Genomic DNA, 21,626 nt, shown 5'->3' with positions numbered 1-21,626 from the left:
TTCCTATCTACTTGTATGTTGCAGTTATGTAATCAGTATTATGCATAAACCCTGAAATTGTTAGGGATTATGTATAGAATCACTGAATGATAACTTTATTGGTTTATATATGACTACTACTATTTTCAGGATTTACGCACAATCACTAGAAAAATAAAGTAAGGGGATACATGTATACTTACTATATAATACATGTAACTGGAATGAAGGGACAAAGACTAAAGGTAAAATAATGTATTCTATAAAAATAATATAACATCTTTAGAAACAATAAGTTTAAGAAGTCCAAGCTCAATATTCTAATACAGTAACAAATCATTTATTTTTATAAACCGCTTTGAATGAATTCTGTATTGATTGATTGATTGAATGGTTGGTGATTGCTTAACGCGGCGAAATTCTCTGTTTTGAATTACTTGCTCTGCAGTTTGTCTTAGTCTGGCCTTGGCAGAGTAAAAATAAACGAGACTTAATAGTATTTTAATTCCGACGGCATCGTTGTCATCGGCGTCAACAATGTATTAGTTTTCGATTAGGTCGGTTTATCTGGTAAGTCAATGATATTTGGTATGCAGTTGTATTAGCCTTGACACATCTCATTGCCATGGTCTATTGACTTTGAAACTTTTTCTTACTTCACACGTCTTTGTTTTTGATAAGGTCAGTTTAAGAAGAACCAGTAATCAGAAATTATCCTTTCTCAATCGGCATCCTCGGGTATATCCGCTATTCTAAAGGTACGGAATCGACCGAGTTGTGACGAATGACTAAGACCTCAATCGGCAAACCTCGGGTGAATCCGCTACTCTCCTTCTATCCTTAGATGAAGGTACGGAATCGGCCGAGTTGTGACGAATGACTAAGACCTCAATCGGCAAACCTCGGGTGAATCCGCTACTCTCCTTCTATCCTTAGATGAAGGTAAGGAATCGGCCGAGTTGTGACGAATGACTAAGACCTCAATCGGCAAACCTCGGGTGAATCCGCTACTCTCCTTCTATCCTTAGATGAAGGTACGGAATCGGTCGAGTTGTGACGAATGACTAAGACCTCAATCGGCAAACCTCGGTTGAATCCGCTACTCTCCTTCTATCCTTAGATGAAGGTACGGAATCGACCGAGTTGTGACGAATGACTAAGACCTCAATCGGCAAACCTCGGTTGAATCCCTACTCTCCTTCTATCCTTAGATGAAGGTACGGAATCGACCGAGTTGTGACGAATGACTAAGACCTCAATCGGCAAACCTCGGGTGAATCCGCTACTCTCCTTCTATCCTTAGATGAAGGTACGGAATCGCCTGAGTTGTGACGAATGTATCCTTTTTTCAGTCCTTTTATGAACGAACTGGTTTTTTTTCATCTGCTTGGCCTAACCACATGTTATTTTTCTCATCAAATTTGAGATCAGATATTTTTTAGGGGGGAAAACCTGTAACCACCCTCCTCTCTCCCTTTCGAAGTCAAATGGTCGTTCCCTTACAACAAATTACATGATCTTTGGATTGATTTTGGTATTATCAATTTCATTTTGAAATACTTTTTTTCAAGTTTTCTTCTGTTTTGTACAGGTATTTCCTCTGTTATAAATCAGAGCACTGGTCTCCCACAACAGATATGTACATACTTGTGGTTGGGAGTTTAAACAAAAAAAGTTTTAAAGTTTTATATACAGATGATAAGTGTGGATTTTAAAACAAATATATAATACTATGTGCTCAAGTGATTCAACCCAATTACATAGAATATATAACTTGAAAACAATTTTCAATTAAATTTTATAAATAGACAAGAAAGGTAACTGTTCACTTAAAACATAACAGGGTCAATCGTAACTACTCGGTCATTCTCGCTATGCCGAGTACAATTTCTTCGTGCAACCAGAAGGGCCGAGTAGTTCCGATTGATACATGAGTAACAGGGTAATACTGTAGCCAGGGGTCCTGGCTACTGATTTGCTCCGCTATCTACGCAGTATGATTGGGCCAGGTTTCCAGGCTAGGTAATACTGATGAATTATTTGTATATATCTTTGATTTGTGTTTATCAACCGATGGATCTTTCTATATATTATTGATAATGCTTGAAATCATTTCAGGAAAATTTAAAATATTTCTTAAAATTTGTAAATCACTGGTCATTTTCAGGGATTATATTATTTAATCACTAATGATTTCCTACAAATTCACTCTAACATATATACACCTGAAAACAGATCCGATCTACAAGGGAAAATTGGCGGGAGTTGTCGAAATTGTCAGCAATCGAAATCCTGCAGTTGGGGTTACAGAAGTGGGGAGACCCGGGGCAATTTTGGGGGTTTATTACCGAATCTAGCACGGTGACATATAGTATTAGCATTTTTGAAGGGGATTCCAACCGTGACTGATATGTCCCCATTCATATGCATTATTTACAAGTCATAAAGGGGATACAAACACAGTTACACCCGTACCTCTCATCCTTTATTTGGGATCCGCCCCTGTGCAGTTGTTTGAATATAACCCTTATCCTTGTTCTAACAAACTTAGATTTTAAAATTGTAAATGATCAATATTAGCATGTTTAAATTATATGCTGATTACGTTTATTCAATACGCGACGTACATGCATGCTTTAAAGAGGACCCTCATGGGGTTTTTGATTATATGATTACTTGGCCGTTTTTTAATGATTATTTGATTATTAAGCCAAATATTTCATGATTATTTGATTACCTAGGACTGTATTTTTAGTTTATGATTATTTGATTACTAAAGATAAGCAAATATTAAATGATTATATGATTATATTGGCAAAAAAATGGTGATTATGTGATTACTAGGACCCCCCCCCCCCCATGAGGGGCCTCTTTAAAGGATAAATTAATCCATATGACATATCGTTGTTTGCTTAACGAACAGTGATAAAATATGTCGCGTAGATTCAGATATACATTTTAGATGTCTTTACAGGTAAATTTATAAAAACAAAAAGTGTCAATACATTTATATATACAGACTTTATCAACTATTAGTCTGATAGATTACAGGGGTCAACCTTGAAATCAACCAAATCAGTCAAACTAGAGACCGGAAAATTTACCTTCTTAAATAGGGAAGGAAAAGTACAAATTTGAACGTGGATAGAATAGTACTGGAAGCTTTTGGCTTTAAATGTTATAGGTGAGTTCGATTTTTTTTTAATATTTATATAAATACATAAATTTGGCCGTTAGTTTTGTCGTTTGAATTGTTTTACATTGTTATTTTTGGGCCTTTTATAGCTAACTATGCGGTTATGGACTTTGTTCATTGTTGAAGGCCGTACGTTGACCTATAGTCGTTAATTTCTGTGTCATTTGGTCTCTTGTGGAGAGTTGTCTCATTGGCAAGTATACCACACCTTCCTTTTTTATTTTTATGATTAGATAGATATTAGAAATTATCTTAATCTTTGGACAGTACATCTGACCGCACTTACCACTTACTGGACCAAAATAGTACAAACTTCTTAGATTATCTTGTTACGTAAGCGCGGGTTTGGTTGGGGTTTACACCAAAAAGAATAATGGGAAAACACCAGATTAAAAGACTAACAAAATCTTAAAAAGATGAGAAGAATGGGGTGCTAAAATATAAGAATAGAGGATAATTGACGATAAAGATAGAATACAGACTAAAGAAAATTGGTCTTAAAAATAAAGAAATTAAGGACCCCACTCCAGACCCAAGTAGTCAATCTTCGTTTTTAAAGATAAATAAATGCTGATAGTAAATCACTTTGTATGTTGTACCTTGAGAGTAAAAAATACAACTTTCAGTTGGTAAAACATAAAGAAAACAGGGAGCCTGTGTCTAGTATGCGTTTATTACCTGCGTTGTCTTGCAGCAGCAAGAACTGTTTATTGGTGCCTTCTTCCAATTTTATGTAGTTAAAGTTGTACATAACACTACAGGGAGGTAACTCTGAAGACATCATCTGAACGTTTTCATCACATTATACTGTGAATGGAAACAATTAATAAATGCTTTAGTCAATGATTAACAGCTATATATCCAATGATTTTTTTCCGAGATAGTGTTTTTGGAAATTTTTATATTTGTGTTGAAGAATCGAATGGTAAATAAAAGATATTTTGTCAATTTTTGTTTTTAGTTTAACGAGCTAAATTAATTTTTGAAGGAGTTTTGTGCCACATTTATTTACATCTTTCCTTTATTTGCGAGCGATACTATGATTGAGATATTTTTTAAAATGTAAACATTTATACATTATATATTACATGTAATGTTTGTAGTGGGAATCTTTTTTCAACTTGAACTTTTGTTACTACATGTATATTATGCTCCATTTAATGAGGAACACATCTTCTTGTGTACATATTACGATAACTCTGGGAATAAATTACCTTTCCACCCCTAATTGTTTACTGAATAAACATAGATAGGGCCAATAACGGGTCTTGGTCAGCTAATATATTGTTACTTGAAGATATTTTAAAGTATGTACAAATCATCTATGATAGTATTGAAGGGGTTTACAGAAGAGGAAAAAAAAGGGGGGGGTAAAACTGAGAAAAATACCTAAACAAGTATGGTTTAGAAATAGATTTTTAACTTCTGAAAATCGGTCAAAGCATGTAAGAAAAAGGCAATGGCAAAACTAAAACAAAAATAAGGGAAAAATTGGTTTTTTACACATAGAGAAGCAAGAATAGTGGGTGGGTGGGGGATGGGGGTGGGGGGGGGGGGTATAATCGAGAAAAAATACCCTAATAAAGGTAACAAATATTCAATATGGAAATGAAGTTCCTTATCCAGTACATACAAATGTATTACAAGTATGATAACCATTTTTTCCGAATTGAGAAATGTCGTCTGTTGTGGATGTCGTCTGTTGTGGTTAAAAAGAACACCACTTTGCCGGTTTGTAAAAACAAATTTTTAATGCAAAAACATGGTATTTTAAATTAAACAACGTGTATTGATGATTTTGTCCCGAGGTACTATATTCTAACCTTTACCACATTGTGATGATATATGACGGATTATACTGTATGAGGCTCTGAATGGGGGTCAATCATTTCTATTTTTTTAGTTTTATGTCGTTTTTCTGTTTTCTTTATCCCTTTTGTCAAAACTCTTTTTTCTATATCTATGTTTTAGCCCCCCGTTATTTTATATTTTTTTGCCAATTTGTCTCTTTTATCTTTATTAACTTTTATACTATACCTGTTGTCCATTAATATATGTTCTGTGAACCCCATCCATACCCTCATATATGCAAATAAACGAAACATGATGACTTTGTATTGTTTTACCTATGAAAGGTAAGTTAGTTTATGATTGCATAATGTATTTAATTATTAATTAAGTTTTTGTTTTATTATTCTTAAAGTCTTAATTAATTTAAAGAAATGTCTGTCTTGTAAATAAGAATCACATTCGAATTGATTTTCCTCTGTTTGAAGTATCTGCCGTTGGACGATAAGGAACCAAAGGTGCTTACAAGACACGTCCCTTCATCCTTAAACAGCCGACCCCGAATCCAGCATCACCCAAACCCCAATTCCAATCTGAAGCGTGAGGTATGAATGGTATTCTATATACACCGGTATAAGGGACTTATCATTTTCTTTATCTGGGAAGGGGGGGGGACTGGTCAAAATACAGGTGGGATCAAATTTTTTTCTGTATGTGGAAAATGGGGGAGTCAGATTTTTTTTATAAATTCAGAGTGGGGGGGTCAATATTTTTTACACTTGGAATATAGTGTAGAGCAATACATTCTCCAATACATGATTAAATATTCATCTGATCTGAATACACACAGTTGAATATTGATACACAAGATGATTCTGAGATGATGAACACCACTAATGTATCTTTTTGTTTTCATTAAAAGATCCGGTTGGGTCCATTTATAACTCTAACTCCCTCAATATTTGTACTTTTTTGCCTTATAAATATAAATTTTGAGGTTACTATCACACATTTATGAATGAAATGTGACCTATCACACATTTATGAATGAAATGTGACCTATCACACATTTATGAATGAAATGTGACCTATCACACATTTATGAATGAAATGTGACAACTAATGAGTAATTGAATTGTTCAAGCTGAAAGCATGACCTATCCATATAAAAGTTAAGCGACTCAATTGAGGTTTCAATAAGGCCTTACTTAAAACTTAAGTTTAAGCAGCGTTCAAGAAAGGGACATATAATAGATTCCTCTAAGTAAATAATGTGTAAGTTGTTACTTTTTCAAAAAGTTATGTTTTAGAGTTACTTAGGATCATGTTTTTTTAATAGCACAATATAGGAAATTAGAAAAAAACTACTTAAAGCACTGGCTTGCTCAACCTACTTATATTCATGGAAGAGCCCTATTTCAAGACAATTTTCCCTCAAATACGTTTTGGACTCAATCCACTGAGAATATTTCATTTTCAATATTTTCGTGAAATAACATGGTAAGTGTTTTGCATGTTAAAATTTGGCATGTTTAATAGAGGAGGGATCATTTTTTTTTTAATGTTTTTACTGGGGGGATCAGATAAATATAGTGAAATATTATGGGGAAGATCAAGAAATTTTGTATGTTAGATAACAAAATGACTCGCCTCCCCTCCTAGGTAAAAAAAGATAAGTCATTAAACATTACATTTTTTGTTGACGAAAATAATATGTACATACGTTTTGTACATAGTCTATGTTCAAATCATTTTCCTATTACCGGCGCTAATGCATTCTTGGAAATATATTCAAAAGTGTACATCAAATGTTGTCATTGGCTACAATGTAATAATGTTACGTGATAAGGGTGGTTATATCCGTTAAACATTCAGTTTGTAAAATAACGACCAGGTACCAGACTACAACTTGATAAACAATGGTAAAATGCAACCAATGACGTGATATATTTTTGAACGCCACAGGTGTTCCGGAAGGCCAAACACTTTCCATCTTCATGTGTGGACCCGTCGTAATGCTATTTGCAATTACAAAACCATTGTTTTGATAGTTTTATTGTGTGTTCACCAGCTCTTTTATCTAATTAACAGAATCTGTTATAGTCTGTCTTATTCATTGTTTGTATAACCTTTTTAACTAGATTTCATAGTTTGCTTAACGAGATCTCATTTTTTGTATACTAGTATATATATAACATGATCTACTGATCTCCATACTCCATACAGGGTTTCGTTCAAGTCATACTTTCCTTTCCTCTTAACTAGAATGACACAAATCGATCAGCATCATCACTGTGTAACATCACCAGCGGATATAGGTACCCCGAAGCAAAGAAACAATGACAGCAAAAAGTAACTGTTTTATTTCTTTCACTAAATAATTCAAAATTTGGTGACTATGTTGAACGCATCAATCCCATCGAACTAGAGATAAAGGAAACAACAAATACAGTTAAGTCAGTCTCATATCTTGACTTACTAGAAATTGACATTGAGGGTCGATTGAAAACAAAACTTTACGACAAAGAGGTGATTTCAGCTTTCCAATTGTGAACTTTCCATTTATAATTAGCAACATTCCAGCAGCACCTGCATACGGTGTATATATCTCCCAATTGATAAGATATTTCCTATTATGATTTTCTTGATAAAGGGATGCTGCTCACAAGGAAGTATTAAACCAAGAGTTCCAAATGGTGAAGTTGAAATCATCACTTCGTAAATTTTACGGACGCCATTACGAGTTGGTTGACTGTTATGGAATAGCCGTTTCACAAATGATATCGGATATTTTCCTTACGTCGTAACTACAACGCCCTTCCCTTTCATGAATGTGACCTGCCGAATTAGACAATTTACCGGATTTGTAATCACATAAGCAACACGACGCGTGCCACATGTGAAGCAGGATCTGCTTACCCTTCCGGAGCACCTGCGATCACCCCTAGTTTTTGGTGGGGTTTGTGTTGTTTATTCTTTAGTTTTCTATCTTGTGTCATGTGTTCTATTGTTTGTCTGTTTGTCATTTTCATTTTTAGCCATGATGTTGTCAGTTTATTTTCGATTAATGAGTTTGACTGTCCCTCTGGTATCTTTCGTCCCTCTTTTCTTATCCTTGTACAGTAAACACCTACTGCCATACACTTTATCCGATTTCTTTACATGAATTTATCTGTGTAAACGATAGCTTATTTCGAAATACAGCGTTGTTCATCCTTAAATATAATATACCTTTGTTTTACGAACATTTCAAATGAATAATTGAAGGATAAATGTGTTTTGACAGGCTTGAACTTATCACATGTTTCGTTAAATAAGAACGTCCCTCCCTTTCCGATTCTGACGATTTGAAGAGAGAGATAGCCAATTAAGGATCATGGACAAGACAAGACAAATACTTCGTTAAAGTCTCACCACTTGTTACATATAAAATATGCAGCTTTTTAAAACACAAGTAAACAACAAGAGCCACTCTATAAAGAGTTATGAGAGACTATAAAACAATTGTTCTTAAATTATAATACAAATACATGTCAACTATCAGGAATATAAAATACATTTTCGCTTTATTAAAATTTCATAGTAGATTTTGGCAGTATAAAATACCATATTTTCATTTGTAAAAAGAAATTAATTTTTCATTATCAGACATATGTAAAAAATTCTCATCAACAATACTAGCGGGAGAGATCCGTTTGCGCCAAAGATGCGTCCTTTTGCGCCACAACTTTTTTTCTCCAATGCTACGTTTGCGCCGCCTGTTTTAAAATTACATGGTATCATTTGCGCCAAAAATAAATCATACGATTGCGCCAATTAGAAGAAAAATGACTTCCCTCCACCTTTATTCGGACTTGGAAACGGCAGTTTATACGGCAAATGTTTCCTTTTCTGAAACATACTTTCTTCTTACTGCTGCTGCATGAGTACTTCCTAATTTAATGTAGGTAGTAGCTTGTAACTTCACTTTATTGTCCAAAAAGACAAACATTGAAGGATGAAATACATAAAACAGTTCATAATAATTCCCCGTGGAATGCTTCTGCTCCATTACTAGTACATCTTGCGGTAGATAGAGTTTCCGCCCATATGGATGGTGGGAGCAAAGCAAAACATAATCAGCAAAAGCTTATATTTTCTTCTCTTTTGACATATCTTATATTAAATATTCAGCAAAGCAATACGTTTTCTTCTCTTTCTGTACATGGACTGTCTACTGCATTTCAAGTCATTTCTCTCCAGATGCTCATCTTCATGGTGAAATATCTCCGATCATATGATACTTTTTAAGCCAAAAATAAGAACAATTATTAATCATTAATATGTTTATGATTGATATGTGCACAGGTAAATTGGCGCAAATGAGTTCCGATTATTGGCGCAAATGATACATTTTGAAAATAAAATTTTGCGCAAATGATACCCGTGAAAAACAGTAATTGGCGCAAGAGGACTGCTGCCATACTAGCATAGTCAAAAATAACATTACGAATATCTGAATATACAGGACAGTATAACACAACATGTTTTTCATTTTCAACGTCATCAGTACAGTGAAAACATAATCAGTCCTACTACATCATTAGGAATCACTATCACACAACTTTTAAACTTGTCCGCAAAACGCAGCATATAATGAAAATTCGAACAATTAGTCTAGACTTTACTCGACTTCACATTTTTTTTTTTTTGGGGGGGGGGGGTCACCGCTAAGGGAGTACTTATACCCGACGATGATGCCACACAGTGACCAATTTTTCGGATTTTTCTGTAAAGCAGGACCAATTTATCGCCAATAAGTAGACACATGATTGCATACTGTTTCTGCAAAATATAGACCTACGTGGTCCCATAGAACATTCATTAGTTCTGAACGATGTATTGAATGATTGATTAGTTTGTGTTTAAAATGGCGGAGGAAGTCGGATTGTTCGGATAGAACTCCCGACCTTCGGAAGGAACACTTACAATCCTAGTCACTTAACATTAGAGTGGAGCGGGATGCAAACCATCAACCTAAGTGTTGGAATGCCAATACTAATATTTACACCACTCGGCCACCGAGCCCCCTGGACAAAAGAAACTCGGGGTCTAGAAGAATGCCGTATCTATGTTCCGTACAAAGTGGTTTTACTTTCAACGGCGTTTTCATACCACTTGTTATTTCGTATATCAAAAGTTACTGTTGAATGCATCTCGAACACAAAACAAACACTATACAAAAACTATATGACTATTTTTTTTGGTGGAAATGAATTTTATCTACATGTACATGTATTAGGTTAAAATTGAGAATGGAAATGGGGAATGTGTCAAAGAGACAACAACCTGACCATAGAACAGACAACAGCAGAAGGTCACCAACAGGTCTTCAATGCAGCGGGAAATTCTCGTACCCGAAGGCGTCCTTCAGCTGGCCCCTAAACAAATATATATACTAGTTCAGTGATAATGAAAGCCATACTAAACTCCAAAGTGTACAAAAGAAACTAAAATTAAGAATAATACAAGACTAACAAAGGCCAGAGGCTCCTGACTTGGAATAGGCGCAAAAATGCGGCGGGGTTAAACATGTTTATGAGATCTCAACCCTTCCCCTATACCTCTAACCGATGTAGAAAAGTAAACGCATAATAATACGCACATTAAAATTCATTTTAATTTTTGATTCAGGTATAATTTTTCTATCCCAAAATCGATCCAATCACTTTATACTTTATACTTATTATAATTAATATAAGCGTAGTCCGTATAAATGGTTAAACGAAATAAATTTAACAAAGAAACTGGACAGATCATAGATACAACTTCGTCTATCAAAAACACGTTATCAATAGGGTTATAAATTACAGTAATTGATTTTAAGACATAAAAGCACTTTTTTGTTTTATGACTGTTTTAAAGATAAAATTTATCATATTCTCTCCCATAAGGTGATTAGATATCGAACTCATTGAGTTTTACAGATTTCAAACAGACGACAGCTTGCACGCTTTTGTAACAGGCATGGATAAAGTATCCTCTTACCAAAAGCTTGATTTTTTAATGTGTATATTATGTTGACATATTATCTAAATAATAATTATTGGAAAACAGTTCAAAAACATAGTCTATATTAAAGACCGGTGTGAATATAATATGAAAAATTTTGCGTGAAATTATCCATTTGCTAACTTAACAGCGAACAAATCCATTAAGGAATATTTGAAAAAAAATACGTATAGTGTTTAAAAGTACCGTTGAAACAAAAAAAAATAGTTGTGATTAGCAATGAGTGAACTATCCACACGAGTCTCAATGAGGTGGATAAGGGAAAACTATAAAACGTACGGCTTATATTACCTCAACATAGAGGGTTGAAATAAGTGCATATTCTTGTTGATAACTCTACAATTACAAGACCACCATATATGGTGTCTTTATATCTATTTGATTTGATTGACACTTTTAGATGCACATGTAAATATTTCAGAAAAAATAATGTAAATACAGTCGAGTTGAAAACTTCCTTGACGGTGGTCTAGATAGTCTTGTGAAGGTGAGTCACAACATTGTAACATTCGGGACTACCTTTGCGGGGGTGGGGGTAAACGGTAGTGCTTTCAGTCAAGACGTAAAGGCATAAATGTGAACGATATTCAATTTATAACAGAAAACATATGAAAAATACATTAACTATCAACCAATTGGATTTTAACATACTTATAAAAGCTGTAACTGAAAGGAATACGAATATACCACACCACGTCAGATAATTAATTACAATTCTTCAGTTAAGTTGTTTTCTCAATTCTGGTTTCATTTCCCGAAGTCGCATTGTAAGTCAAGTAATTAAATTTCACATTTTTGTTCTTTTTATCAATAACTATAATTTTAAATACTGTTAACAGATTTTTTTCAGGTATTTTTTTAGTGTACAAAAAAAAAAAAACCGCAGACCCTTCCACCTTAAAATATTATAATATGATGATTATACAAACTAAAGAAAATCAAAATTGCACCTCCCCGTAAAAATATTAAATTGTGCAATAAAATACTAAAACTAAACAAAATAGAAAAAGAACAAGGAAGGTTTAAATCACTCAAATATCAATAAAAATAAATCAGAAACACCGTACTTTATTTGAAAAACTGCATGATTGAGGGTAACTCGAATGATTCAGCGCCCTCTATCGGTCAGTGTCCTCTCGAGCGATCGATAGTGAGTCGGAATATAACGACTGGATTATTCGGGTTAGATTGAGGGTTCTTTTATGTGTAATGTTTTATATTAAATCATATATCATACTTAATCAATATACAATGCATTGTTTATGCTGTTGTAAAAGTTTTATGCAAATATAAGAGGGCGGTTTAGCCCATTTTATATTGGTTGTTCGTTATTGATATCTTTTATAATATACATTGCAGCACCCCGTTATTCTCAATTCTTTATTCTAACATGACGTCCTTCAAATGCTTTGAGTACACGACGGTTGTAAAATATGAATATATTGCCAGGGCTGTTCCGATCGTACTCCCACGTCATATGTTTTTTTTTTATGAATGATCTCGACGTCTTAGAACGATCCATTATTCTCAGTTTTTATGCCCCACCTACGATAGTAGAGGGGCATTATGTTTTCTGGTCTGTGCCTCCGTTCGTTCGTCCGTTCGTCCGTTCGTTCGTTCGTCCGACTTCAGGTTAAAGTTTTTGGTCAAGGTAGTTTTTGATGAAGTTGAAGTCCAATCCACTTGAAACTTAGTACACATGTTCCCCATGATATGATCTTTCTTATTTTAATGCCAAATTATAGTTTTGACCCCAATTTCATGGTCAACTGAACATAGAAAATGAAAGTGCGAAGTTCAGGTTAAAGTTTTTGGTCAAGGTAGTTTTTGATGAAGTTAGAGTCACAACTACTTGAAACTTAGTACACATGTTCCCTATGATATGATCTTTCTAATTTTAATTCCAAATTAAAGTTTTGTCCCCAATTTCACGGTCCACTGAACATGGAAAATTATAGTGCGAGTGGGGCATCCGTGTACTATGGACACATTCTTGTTTATTATATTTTAAGGACAATTATTCTGTGCATTTTGTCCATTATTCTCATTTCTTTGAAGACACTATCCACTGATATCCTTGTAAGCTTTGCAATCTCTTATCATAAAACTTTACACATGCATGTTAAAAAAAAGATCAATTTCATGATGAACTTAAAATAATCTTTTGCACATATTTATATATAAATTGATTTGCGTTAAGAGATAAAAGACTGCAAATTGTTACCACACGCAAGTGCGGATCCAGCCATTTTTCAAAGAAAGTGGGATTTTAACCCAAGATAAAAATGGGGTCCAACCATATGTCTCAATTCAAAGGCATTGATCGTTAAAACAAGAGGCTCTCAAGAGCCTGAATCGCTCACCTGGTAAACAATGCCTTCGGCCATGTTTTTTGACGAAATAGAAAATAAAACACAAACTTTATTTTATACACCCTACTGATCATTCAAATGAAGTTTGGTTGAATTTGGTTGAGTAGTTTTAGAGGAACAGATTTTTTAAAGTTAGCAAATATGATGAACAAATTGTGAAAAAATTGTCATTAAAGGACAATAACCCCTTAAGGGGTCAATTGACAATTTTGGTCATATTTAACTTATTTGTAGATCTTACTTTGCTGATCATTTTTGCTGTTTACAGTTTATCTTTATCTATAATGATATTCAAGATAATGACCAAAAACTGCAAAATTTCCTTAAAATTACCAATTAAGTGGCAGCAACCCAACAATGGTTTGTTTGATTCGTCTGAAAATTTCAGGGCTGATAGATCTTGACCTAATGAACATTTTTACCCCGTGTCAGATTTGCTCTAAATGCTTTCGTTTTTGAGATATAAGCCAAAAAACTGCATTTGACCCCTATGTTCTATTTAAAGTAAGGGCGGCCATGTTTTTTGACGGATCAAAAATCGAAGCACACACTTTGTGCAGGATAATCTAAGGAACTATCATGCTAAGTTTCATCCAAATCCATTCAGTAGTTTCAGAGGAGAAGATTTTTTAAAGTTAGCAAATATGATGAACAAATTGTGAAAAATTGTCATTAAAGGACATTTACCCCTTAAGGGGTCAATTGACAATTTTGGTCATATTAACCTATTTGTAGATCTTACTTTGCTGATCATTTTTGCTGTTTACAGTTTATCTTTATCTATAATGATATTCAAGATAATGACCAAAAACTGCAAAATTTCCTTAAAATTACCAATTAAGTGGCAGCAACCCAACAATGGTTTGATTGATTCGTCTGAAAATTTCAGGGCTGATAGATCTTGACCTAATGAACATTTTTACCCCATGTCAGATTTGTTCTAAATGCTTTCGTTTTTGAGATATAAGCCAAAAACTGCATTTGACCCCTATGTTCTATTTAAAGTAAGGGCGGCCATGTTTTTTGACGGATCAAAAATCAAAGCACACACTTTGTGCAGGATAATCTAAGGAACTATCATGCTAAGTTTCATCCAAATCCATTCAGTAGTTTCAGAGGAGAAGATTTTTTAAAGTTAGCAAATATGATGAACAAATTGTGAAAAATTGTCATTAAAGGACATTTACCCCTTAAGGGGTCAATTGACAATTTTGGTCATATAAACCTATTTGTAGATCTTACTTTGCTGATCATTTTTGCTGTTTACAGTTTATCTTCATCTATAATAATATTCAAGATAATGACCAAAAACTGCAAAATTTCCTTAAAATTACCAATTAAGTGGCAGCAACCCAACAATGGTTTGTTTGATTCATCTGAAAATTTCTGGGCTGATAGATCTTGACCTAATGAACATTTTTACCCCGTGTCAGATTTGCTCTAAATGCTTCCGTTTTTGAGATATAAGCCAAAAACTGCATTTGACCCCTATGTTCTATTTTAAGTAACGGTGGCCATGTTTTTTGACGGATCAAAAATCGAAGCACACACTTTGTGCAGGATAATCTAAGGAACAATCATTTTAAGTTTCATTCAAATCCATTCAGTAGTTTCAGAGGAGAAGATGTTTGAAAAATTGTTAACGACGACGACGACGACGGACGCCAAGTGATGAGAAAAGCTCACTTGGCCTTTTAGGCCAGGTGAGCTAAAAAGGGGGTCCAAATCCCGAATCACGCTTGAGATACGCATCTGCACACATATACCTCTTTTTCAACGAATATTCCATGTATATTTCCTTAAAGAGGGACGAAAGATACCAGAGGAACAGTCAAACTCATAGATTGAAATTAAACTGACAACGACATGCCCTAAAAAAAAACCCAGACAAACAATGAATAGTAAAGAAGACACAACATAGAAAACTAAAGACTAAGCAACACGAACCCCATCAAAAACTGGGGGTGATATCAGGTGCTTCGGAAGGGTACGCAGATCCTGCTCCACATGTAATACCCGTCGTGTTGCTTATGTTATTACAAATCCGGTAAATAGTCTAATTCTGTAGGTCCCATTCGTGAAAGGGAAAGGGTATTGTAGTTACGACATAAGGAACATATCCGACATCATCTGTGAAATGCACAATTTCGAAAGTATATATATAACTTAATATCAAACTAATCCGAATAATTCAGTCCTTCCCCATTATCGATCTCACCTACTTATAAGGTTAATGAAGTAATCGTAGATCAGCGGAATATAACGCCTGAATTATTCGGGTTAATACCCAACATGCACAGGACAGCCGTGATGAAGTGGTTAGTGCATCAGACTACTAACACAAAGGTTCCTGGTTCGATTCCCGTTCCAGGATGAAAATTTCAGGGACTGAATATTCGGCTATCCCTTGACACCATTTCCGAGTATGGTCTTGAGAAAACAATGATAGTCCGTCGGAAGGGGACGATAAATGGCTGACCTGTGTTAAGAGAGAGCCATATCTCTTGCACGTAAAAGACACCCTTGTAGATTTCGAAAAAGAGTAGGTTAATGCCGCTACAAGGCAGCACTCGCACCCGCCAAGTGAAAAGGGATTAATATAAGTTGCACAACTTGTTTCCTAGTCCACTATTAATAAATAAGTTTAAACTAATACCAACATACCTTTTGTTCACTAAAAAAATCATTTCCACAAAATAGGACCTTGCATTTAATTTATATCCTATCTTCTAGAGTAGACATGTATGTAAATGTTTACTTAATGTTCACAGTCTAGAAAAAAAAAACCCTTATAAAACCTACATCTCTTTTGTTCATATTAAGGGGAAGGATCTCAGACGATTTGACCTCGAATTATACCAAGTCTTTAATTTTCAGACATGTTATCTTACTTTTGATAGTCTGGAGAAATCTATAAATCCACTTTTTTGTTAAAATCTTTAAATATACGGGTTGAACTTGGTTCACACTTTATTTTTCAGATATGAACGTATATTTTCATTTTTTAGGTAGGTTTTTACAGATCACCTCTAGTTTTTGGTGGGCTTAAGCCTTTATCTTGCTCAGTTTTAGTTTTTTGTCTTTTTCCTTTCAGCCATAACGTTGTCAGTTTATTTTGAACTTTAAGTTTGAATGCCCTTCTTGTTTGTTTCGCCTCTCTTTTATAAAGTAAAGTTTTAGAGATAAATTAATACCAAACACCTCTTTTGTTTATAAAAGAAGAAAAACGTGCAGTAGATTTAATCTTGAAATATACTAATTCTTAACTGTTGAGACATATGAAAAAGATAAAAATTGAGGTAAAGTTGATCTTGAATGAATTTGGCTGTTTTTGTTAACGGTCTTTTTGGTCATGTATCTCTTCAATTGTTTCGATTCTTACACATCTGTAGCTTTCAAATAATCGGCTTTAAACGTTCCTATTGAAAGTAAAGCCAGAAAAGCGTTTCGGATGCATGAAACTTATAACGTATTCTATTCAATTTTGTCATCATAGATTCGACAGGAAAGTCCGTAGAAACCGTATAACCAATTTATTTTTCTTACCAAAAGAAATCTTAAGATAGACGATGTAACCTTTATTTTTGAGATATGTTATGTACATATTCATTTATGAATACTTAATGAAACCATGTCCTTTAGATAATAATATTATCAGGGTAACATAACGTTACACATGTATCAGTAAGGTCAAATGTTGTTAACAGCTTTAATGCAATATATCTATTATCAAGTGTTTTAATAAGTAAACATTCAGTTGTAGGTTATTCATGAAGTTTAAGAGATAAATGTACACATACTACATGTATAAAAATAAGAGTTTCACTGAGACAACTTTCCGTCAAAGTCCAAAAGAATTGGATATAAGCAATAAGAGGCCACCGTATAGCCTTCAACAATGAAAACCACATACCGTATAGTCGACTGCAAAAGGCCTTACATGAAAAAGGTGAAACAATCAAGTCAAACGAGAAAACTGAAGGCGTAATCTTGAAAAAAGCAATGTATGAAAAACAAATTTGACAGGCACAAACAAACGACAATAACTGAATTTCAGACTTTTGATTTAGAATTCGAATATACACATATACATATAGAATTTGGCGGGTTTTATGAATTCTTATCTATATGAAACCCTGTCCTCCTAGAACATGAAGAAGAAAATATTACAAGGGTACCTTAAACAGTTAAAGTTAGGCTTAACATGAAGGTTAAGAGTTATATAAATAAATATAAGATGTGGTATGATTGTCGATGAGCCATCTTTCCGCCAACTTTAAATTGAAGTGGATATAAGCAATTATACATGAAGACCACTGTATGACCTTCAACATTCAAAATTATTTATAAAATTGCATATATGACATGACAAACTTTTTTATTTTGTTTTTCAGATAGGTGTATAAATATTCATCACTAGGTCAGAGAGAAGGGTAAAATAAAGGCACACGAACCTTACAGGGCTTTCTGGAGACAACAATGCAATATCGGAGATAAAATAAATAAAATAACCGAACTTGATGTAAACAACTCGATATGCAATTTCATTACGTCATTCTATAAATATCCGTAAAAGATAAATTCTTTTCAGAGATTATTTTGTGAATATCTAACAGGTGTTTATTGATGGATGTGTTTTATAATAAAAGAATCGGTTATCATTTAACCAAGTGACACGAATTTATACGTCTCTTGAAATGCACTTCCATTTTTTTCAATCGAAAAATAAAATTCGATGAAGTCACAGATTGAAAGAATCATTCGTCACGTATTCCGAACGGAGAAAAGTTAAAATATTCCGAAAGGAGAAAAGTAAAGGTAATCCGAACAGAGGAAAGTTAACACACTCCGAAAAGAGTGAAATTTTCATATTCCGGACGCAGGAAAGTTAATTTAAATACTCCGAATAGGGGAATAGAGGAAAATTCACATATTCCGAAAGGGGAAAAAATCAGATATTCTGAATGGAGAAAAGGTAACATAGTCCGATTGCATGAAAATACATTTTGAAACGTTAAAACATTTAGAAAAAGGAAACTTTTATTTTGTTATTGCGTTTAAACAAGTTCTATTGTTACATGACAATGGATCAATTGTAATTATAGGATATAGGACTATTAACGCCGGAAAAAGCAATTTCAAATTATGTATAGAACTTTCACATGAGGAAGTACTTTAAACATTTGAACTGATAAATTTGTCCATGTATGTACGCCGTTTCATTCGCAGTCGTGTTCTTTTTGGCACTTGAAAATTCTAATGGAGGAAATGTTATTCGTATTTATTAAAATATAGATCTCAATTCATTGAATCGTCTAAAACAGTTAGATACATTCATGATTTTTCTACGTTTTATATGATAAAATGCTAAATGCCTGTAATTCATTTTGGAGCGTAAACATGGTAAAGGTGGAAGACATCTATGATATGGTTGATTTATAATAGTTGTGGTGTAATGATATGTAAACTAATTTATGAAAACTGACAAGGATTTACGTTGACGACAGAGATGCCACGAAAATAGATTATGCGTGGAATAAACATCAGAACCTTTAGATCGAAATCTTTGCTGGCATTTGTCACTGTGAGTTTCGTCATTTTGTTTACGTTTTATTCTTTTCATAGCGGTCAAATAGACATTTATAAACACTTAAATCAAAGGAGATACTATGGAGTTCAAGATTTGGTTTATGGAGATCAAGATTTTGTAAAATCTAATAAATCGGTAATAATAACGAGGAATCTGAAAGAGGAGAGAAAGTTAGACGTTCCGTCGTCTGCTGTAAATTTAACAAATAATTCCAATCTATTAAAAATTCATTCAAGTGATGAACGGGCAAGACAGAATAATTCGAGTGGTCATTTCAATAATGTAAAAGCGAGGTACGATACTGGTCCCGATTACAAAGCTGACAAATTGGTCGTATCAGGCAGTGTTGATACGTTCGACATTAAACAAAGTTCAAAGGTCAAAATATTGATAAACAGTTCACACAAAAGGAATAACACTTTTACTGATAACAGTAAAAGGTCACGTTTTAATCACGTTCCTATTAATACGAAACGAGACTTTTTAGTAACACCAATATTTAAGAGTACAGTTGACAATACTTTCACCAATGCTGATCTCATCAAAAATAGAAATTCAAGCCGATTACTAAAACCCAATAAGAAAATGGATGGATATTTGCGAAAGAAAAATAAACTGAAGAACAATTCGAATAAAGTTAATTATGGCATGCCATTTATGAATGTTTTTCTTAGAGACACAGTAGACAAAATGGTAAATCAAAAACAAATTCGACCTGGAAATAGAAGAAAACCAGTTGTTAGGTTCCCTTATAGGGAAGCTTTGGGACGACACAATTTAATTGATCGTTCATTTGAATTGCAGAATAGATATGATGAGATAAAAAAGACAATTTATAAATCAAAATTGTCAATGAACAAGACCCTACAAACTGACAACGAGGTTATAAATGAATCTTTACCTGTGCGAAACGAATCGTGCAGTAGGTGCTTTAAAAATGACTTCAATATTTTGTTGAATCAAAACGACTTGTGCTCTGAAGCAGATACAATCGATATTTTAATCCTTATTTCAAGTTCTCCGGGCGATTTCAACGAACGAAGAGCAATACGAGAAACATGGGGTTCAAACTGTAATCATGAAAACTCGTCAATGAAGCTTTTATTTGTGATCGGCAATACTCGTAACATTCCGGACAACAACCGTCAATCTCCGGCAATTCCTGGTGAAAATAATATAACTTCAAATCATTCCGAAAATACATTTTCTAAAGTGAGGCTGCAGAAAGAAAGTTTCATATTTAAAGACATTGTGCAGATTGATTTTGTTGATTCATATGGTAATTTAACTTATAAAACTTTATCAGGAATTTCATGGGCCGTTAAGTTTTGTTCAAAAGCGAAATACATTATGAAAACTGACACAGATATGTTTGTGAATACAGAGTTACTTCCCTTTTTAATACAACATGCACCGAAAAAAGAATTTGTCGGTGGATATTGCTGGGGACCTTCTTCACCAAACAGGGATCTCCTTTCAAAATGGTTCGTTTCGTATAACAGTTACCGTAAAACCCAGTTCCCGCCTATGTGTTCTGGTACCGGTTACATAATGAGTAGTGATGTCGCTAGCTCTATATTGCGTAAGGCTAAAAATATTCCATTCTTTCACTTAGAAGATGTGTATATTGCATTGTGCTTGAAAAAATTGAACATCGAACCCTTAAACCTATACGGGTTCAGTAACATACGCCCAGAGTTTGATGCCTGCTTTTACAAGAGTAATGTAGTGACGTCACATTATATGACACCAGAAAACTTGTACGAATTCTGGCAACCAATCAAATCCTGCAGTTTCTCAGTTTTGCCAGTGAATGTATTCAGAGAAGTGCCGTTACCGTATGTTTCATGAAAATAACGTAACGTCATTGGTTCAATATAAGCAATTGAGGACAATGTTAACCAATCACAACGTTTTAGTGCATGCTTTTGAAAATATTACCACAAATGCATCAGCTCATCTGAACTGTTGTATTTGTCGTGAGAAAAGTGAGAAAATAGTATTTGAATGTCTCCTTATACTTATAATCGTGAACTGCGCATTAATTGGAATTATTCATGCACAGGGTTAACTAATTAGAATATTTTGAATATTTTGAATATATTGAATGGTTGTAAAAAGAAAATTGATAGAATAAAACAGTAAGAATCATGCAAAATAAGATTCAAAACAATGCTAACACTAATCTATATTGCTAGAAATTTATTACTGCTATGCCACATTTTACGTTTTCAACCAACTTTTAAAATTGTTAATAGATTGATCATAAACAAATTTTAGCTCTTAAAACTGACGGGAGAAATTCAATGAGTATTTTAAAGTAAAATATGTACAAAGATTTAGGCGGAGTTGCTCATAATAAAGACGTTCATGAGCCTCCTTATGGGTTTTTTTTTTTATTATGTGATTACTTTGTCATTTTTATATTGCTTTTTTGGTAACCTGACCAAATATGTAACGATCATTTGATAATTAAGGACTGTATAATTACGTGAACACCCTCAGTGGTTCACGCTTATATAAAAGTGAGGTATGGAAGTGTCTATCTGTGATGGGCCTTTCGATATTCTCGGAATCAACATTCTCAGAACTTCTCGAAAATGGTCTATCATTTACACAGATAGTTATTTATGTCTTTGATATGGCTCCT

The 21,626-nt window shown here is 33.8% G+C and overlaps 1 protein-coding gene across 4 annotated transcripts; it reads left to right on the top strand.

Moving 5' to 3' along the window:
• The first annotated feature begins 69 nt into the window (after positions 1 to 69).
• On the top strand, positions 70 to 21,355 carry LOC143051772 (uncharacterized). Of its 4 annotated transcripts, XM_076224695.1 has the most exons (4): positions 70 to 224; positions 2,999 to 3,163; positions 11,436 to 11,501; positions 17,781 to 21,355. In XM_076224695.1, the coding sequence occupies exon 4, from the start codon at positions 18,914 to 18,916 to the stop codon at positions 20,825 to 20,827; it is 1,914 nt and encodes a 637-aa protein (XP_076080810.1). In that variant the 5' UTR covers positions 70 to 224; positions 2,999 to 3,163; positions 11,436 to 11,501; positions 17,781 to 18,913; the 3' UTR covers positions 20,828 to 21,355. The 4 variants fall into 4 exon arrangements, with proteins under 4 accessions (XP_076080810.1, XP_076080809.1, XP_076080811.1 ...); XM_076224694.1 differs by lacking the exon at positions 11,436 to 11,501; XM_076224696.1 differs by lacking the exons at positions 70 to 224; positions 11,436 to 11,501 and adding an exon at positions 1,979 to 2,001.
• Positions 21,356 to 21,626: the final 271 nt, after the last annotated feature.

The sequence above is a fragment of the Mytilus galloprovincialis genome, chromosome 11, assembly GCF_965363235.1.
Source record: "Mytilus galloprovincialis chromosome 11, xbMytGall1.hap1.1, whole genome shotgun sequence".
NCBI lineage: Eukaryota > Metazoa > Mollusca > Bivalvia > Mytilida > Mytilidae > Mytilus > Mytilus galloprovincialis.
The sequence above is the reverse complement of the archived record's forward strand: the minus strand, read 5'-3'. Positions and strand labels throughout refer to the sequence as shown.

Coding starts and splice junctions, on each gene's coding strand:
- LOC143051772 (XM_076224694.1), top strand. CDS start 18,914: ATGCGTGGAATAAACATCAGAACCTTTAGATCGAAATCTTTGCTGGCA.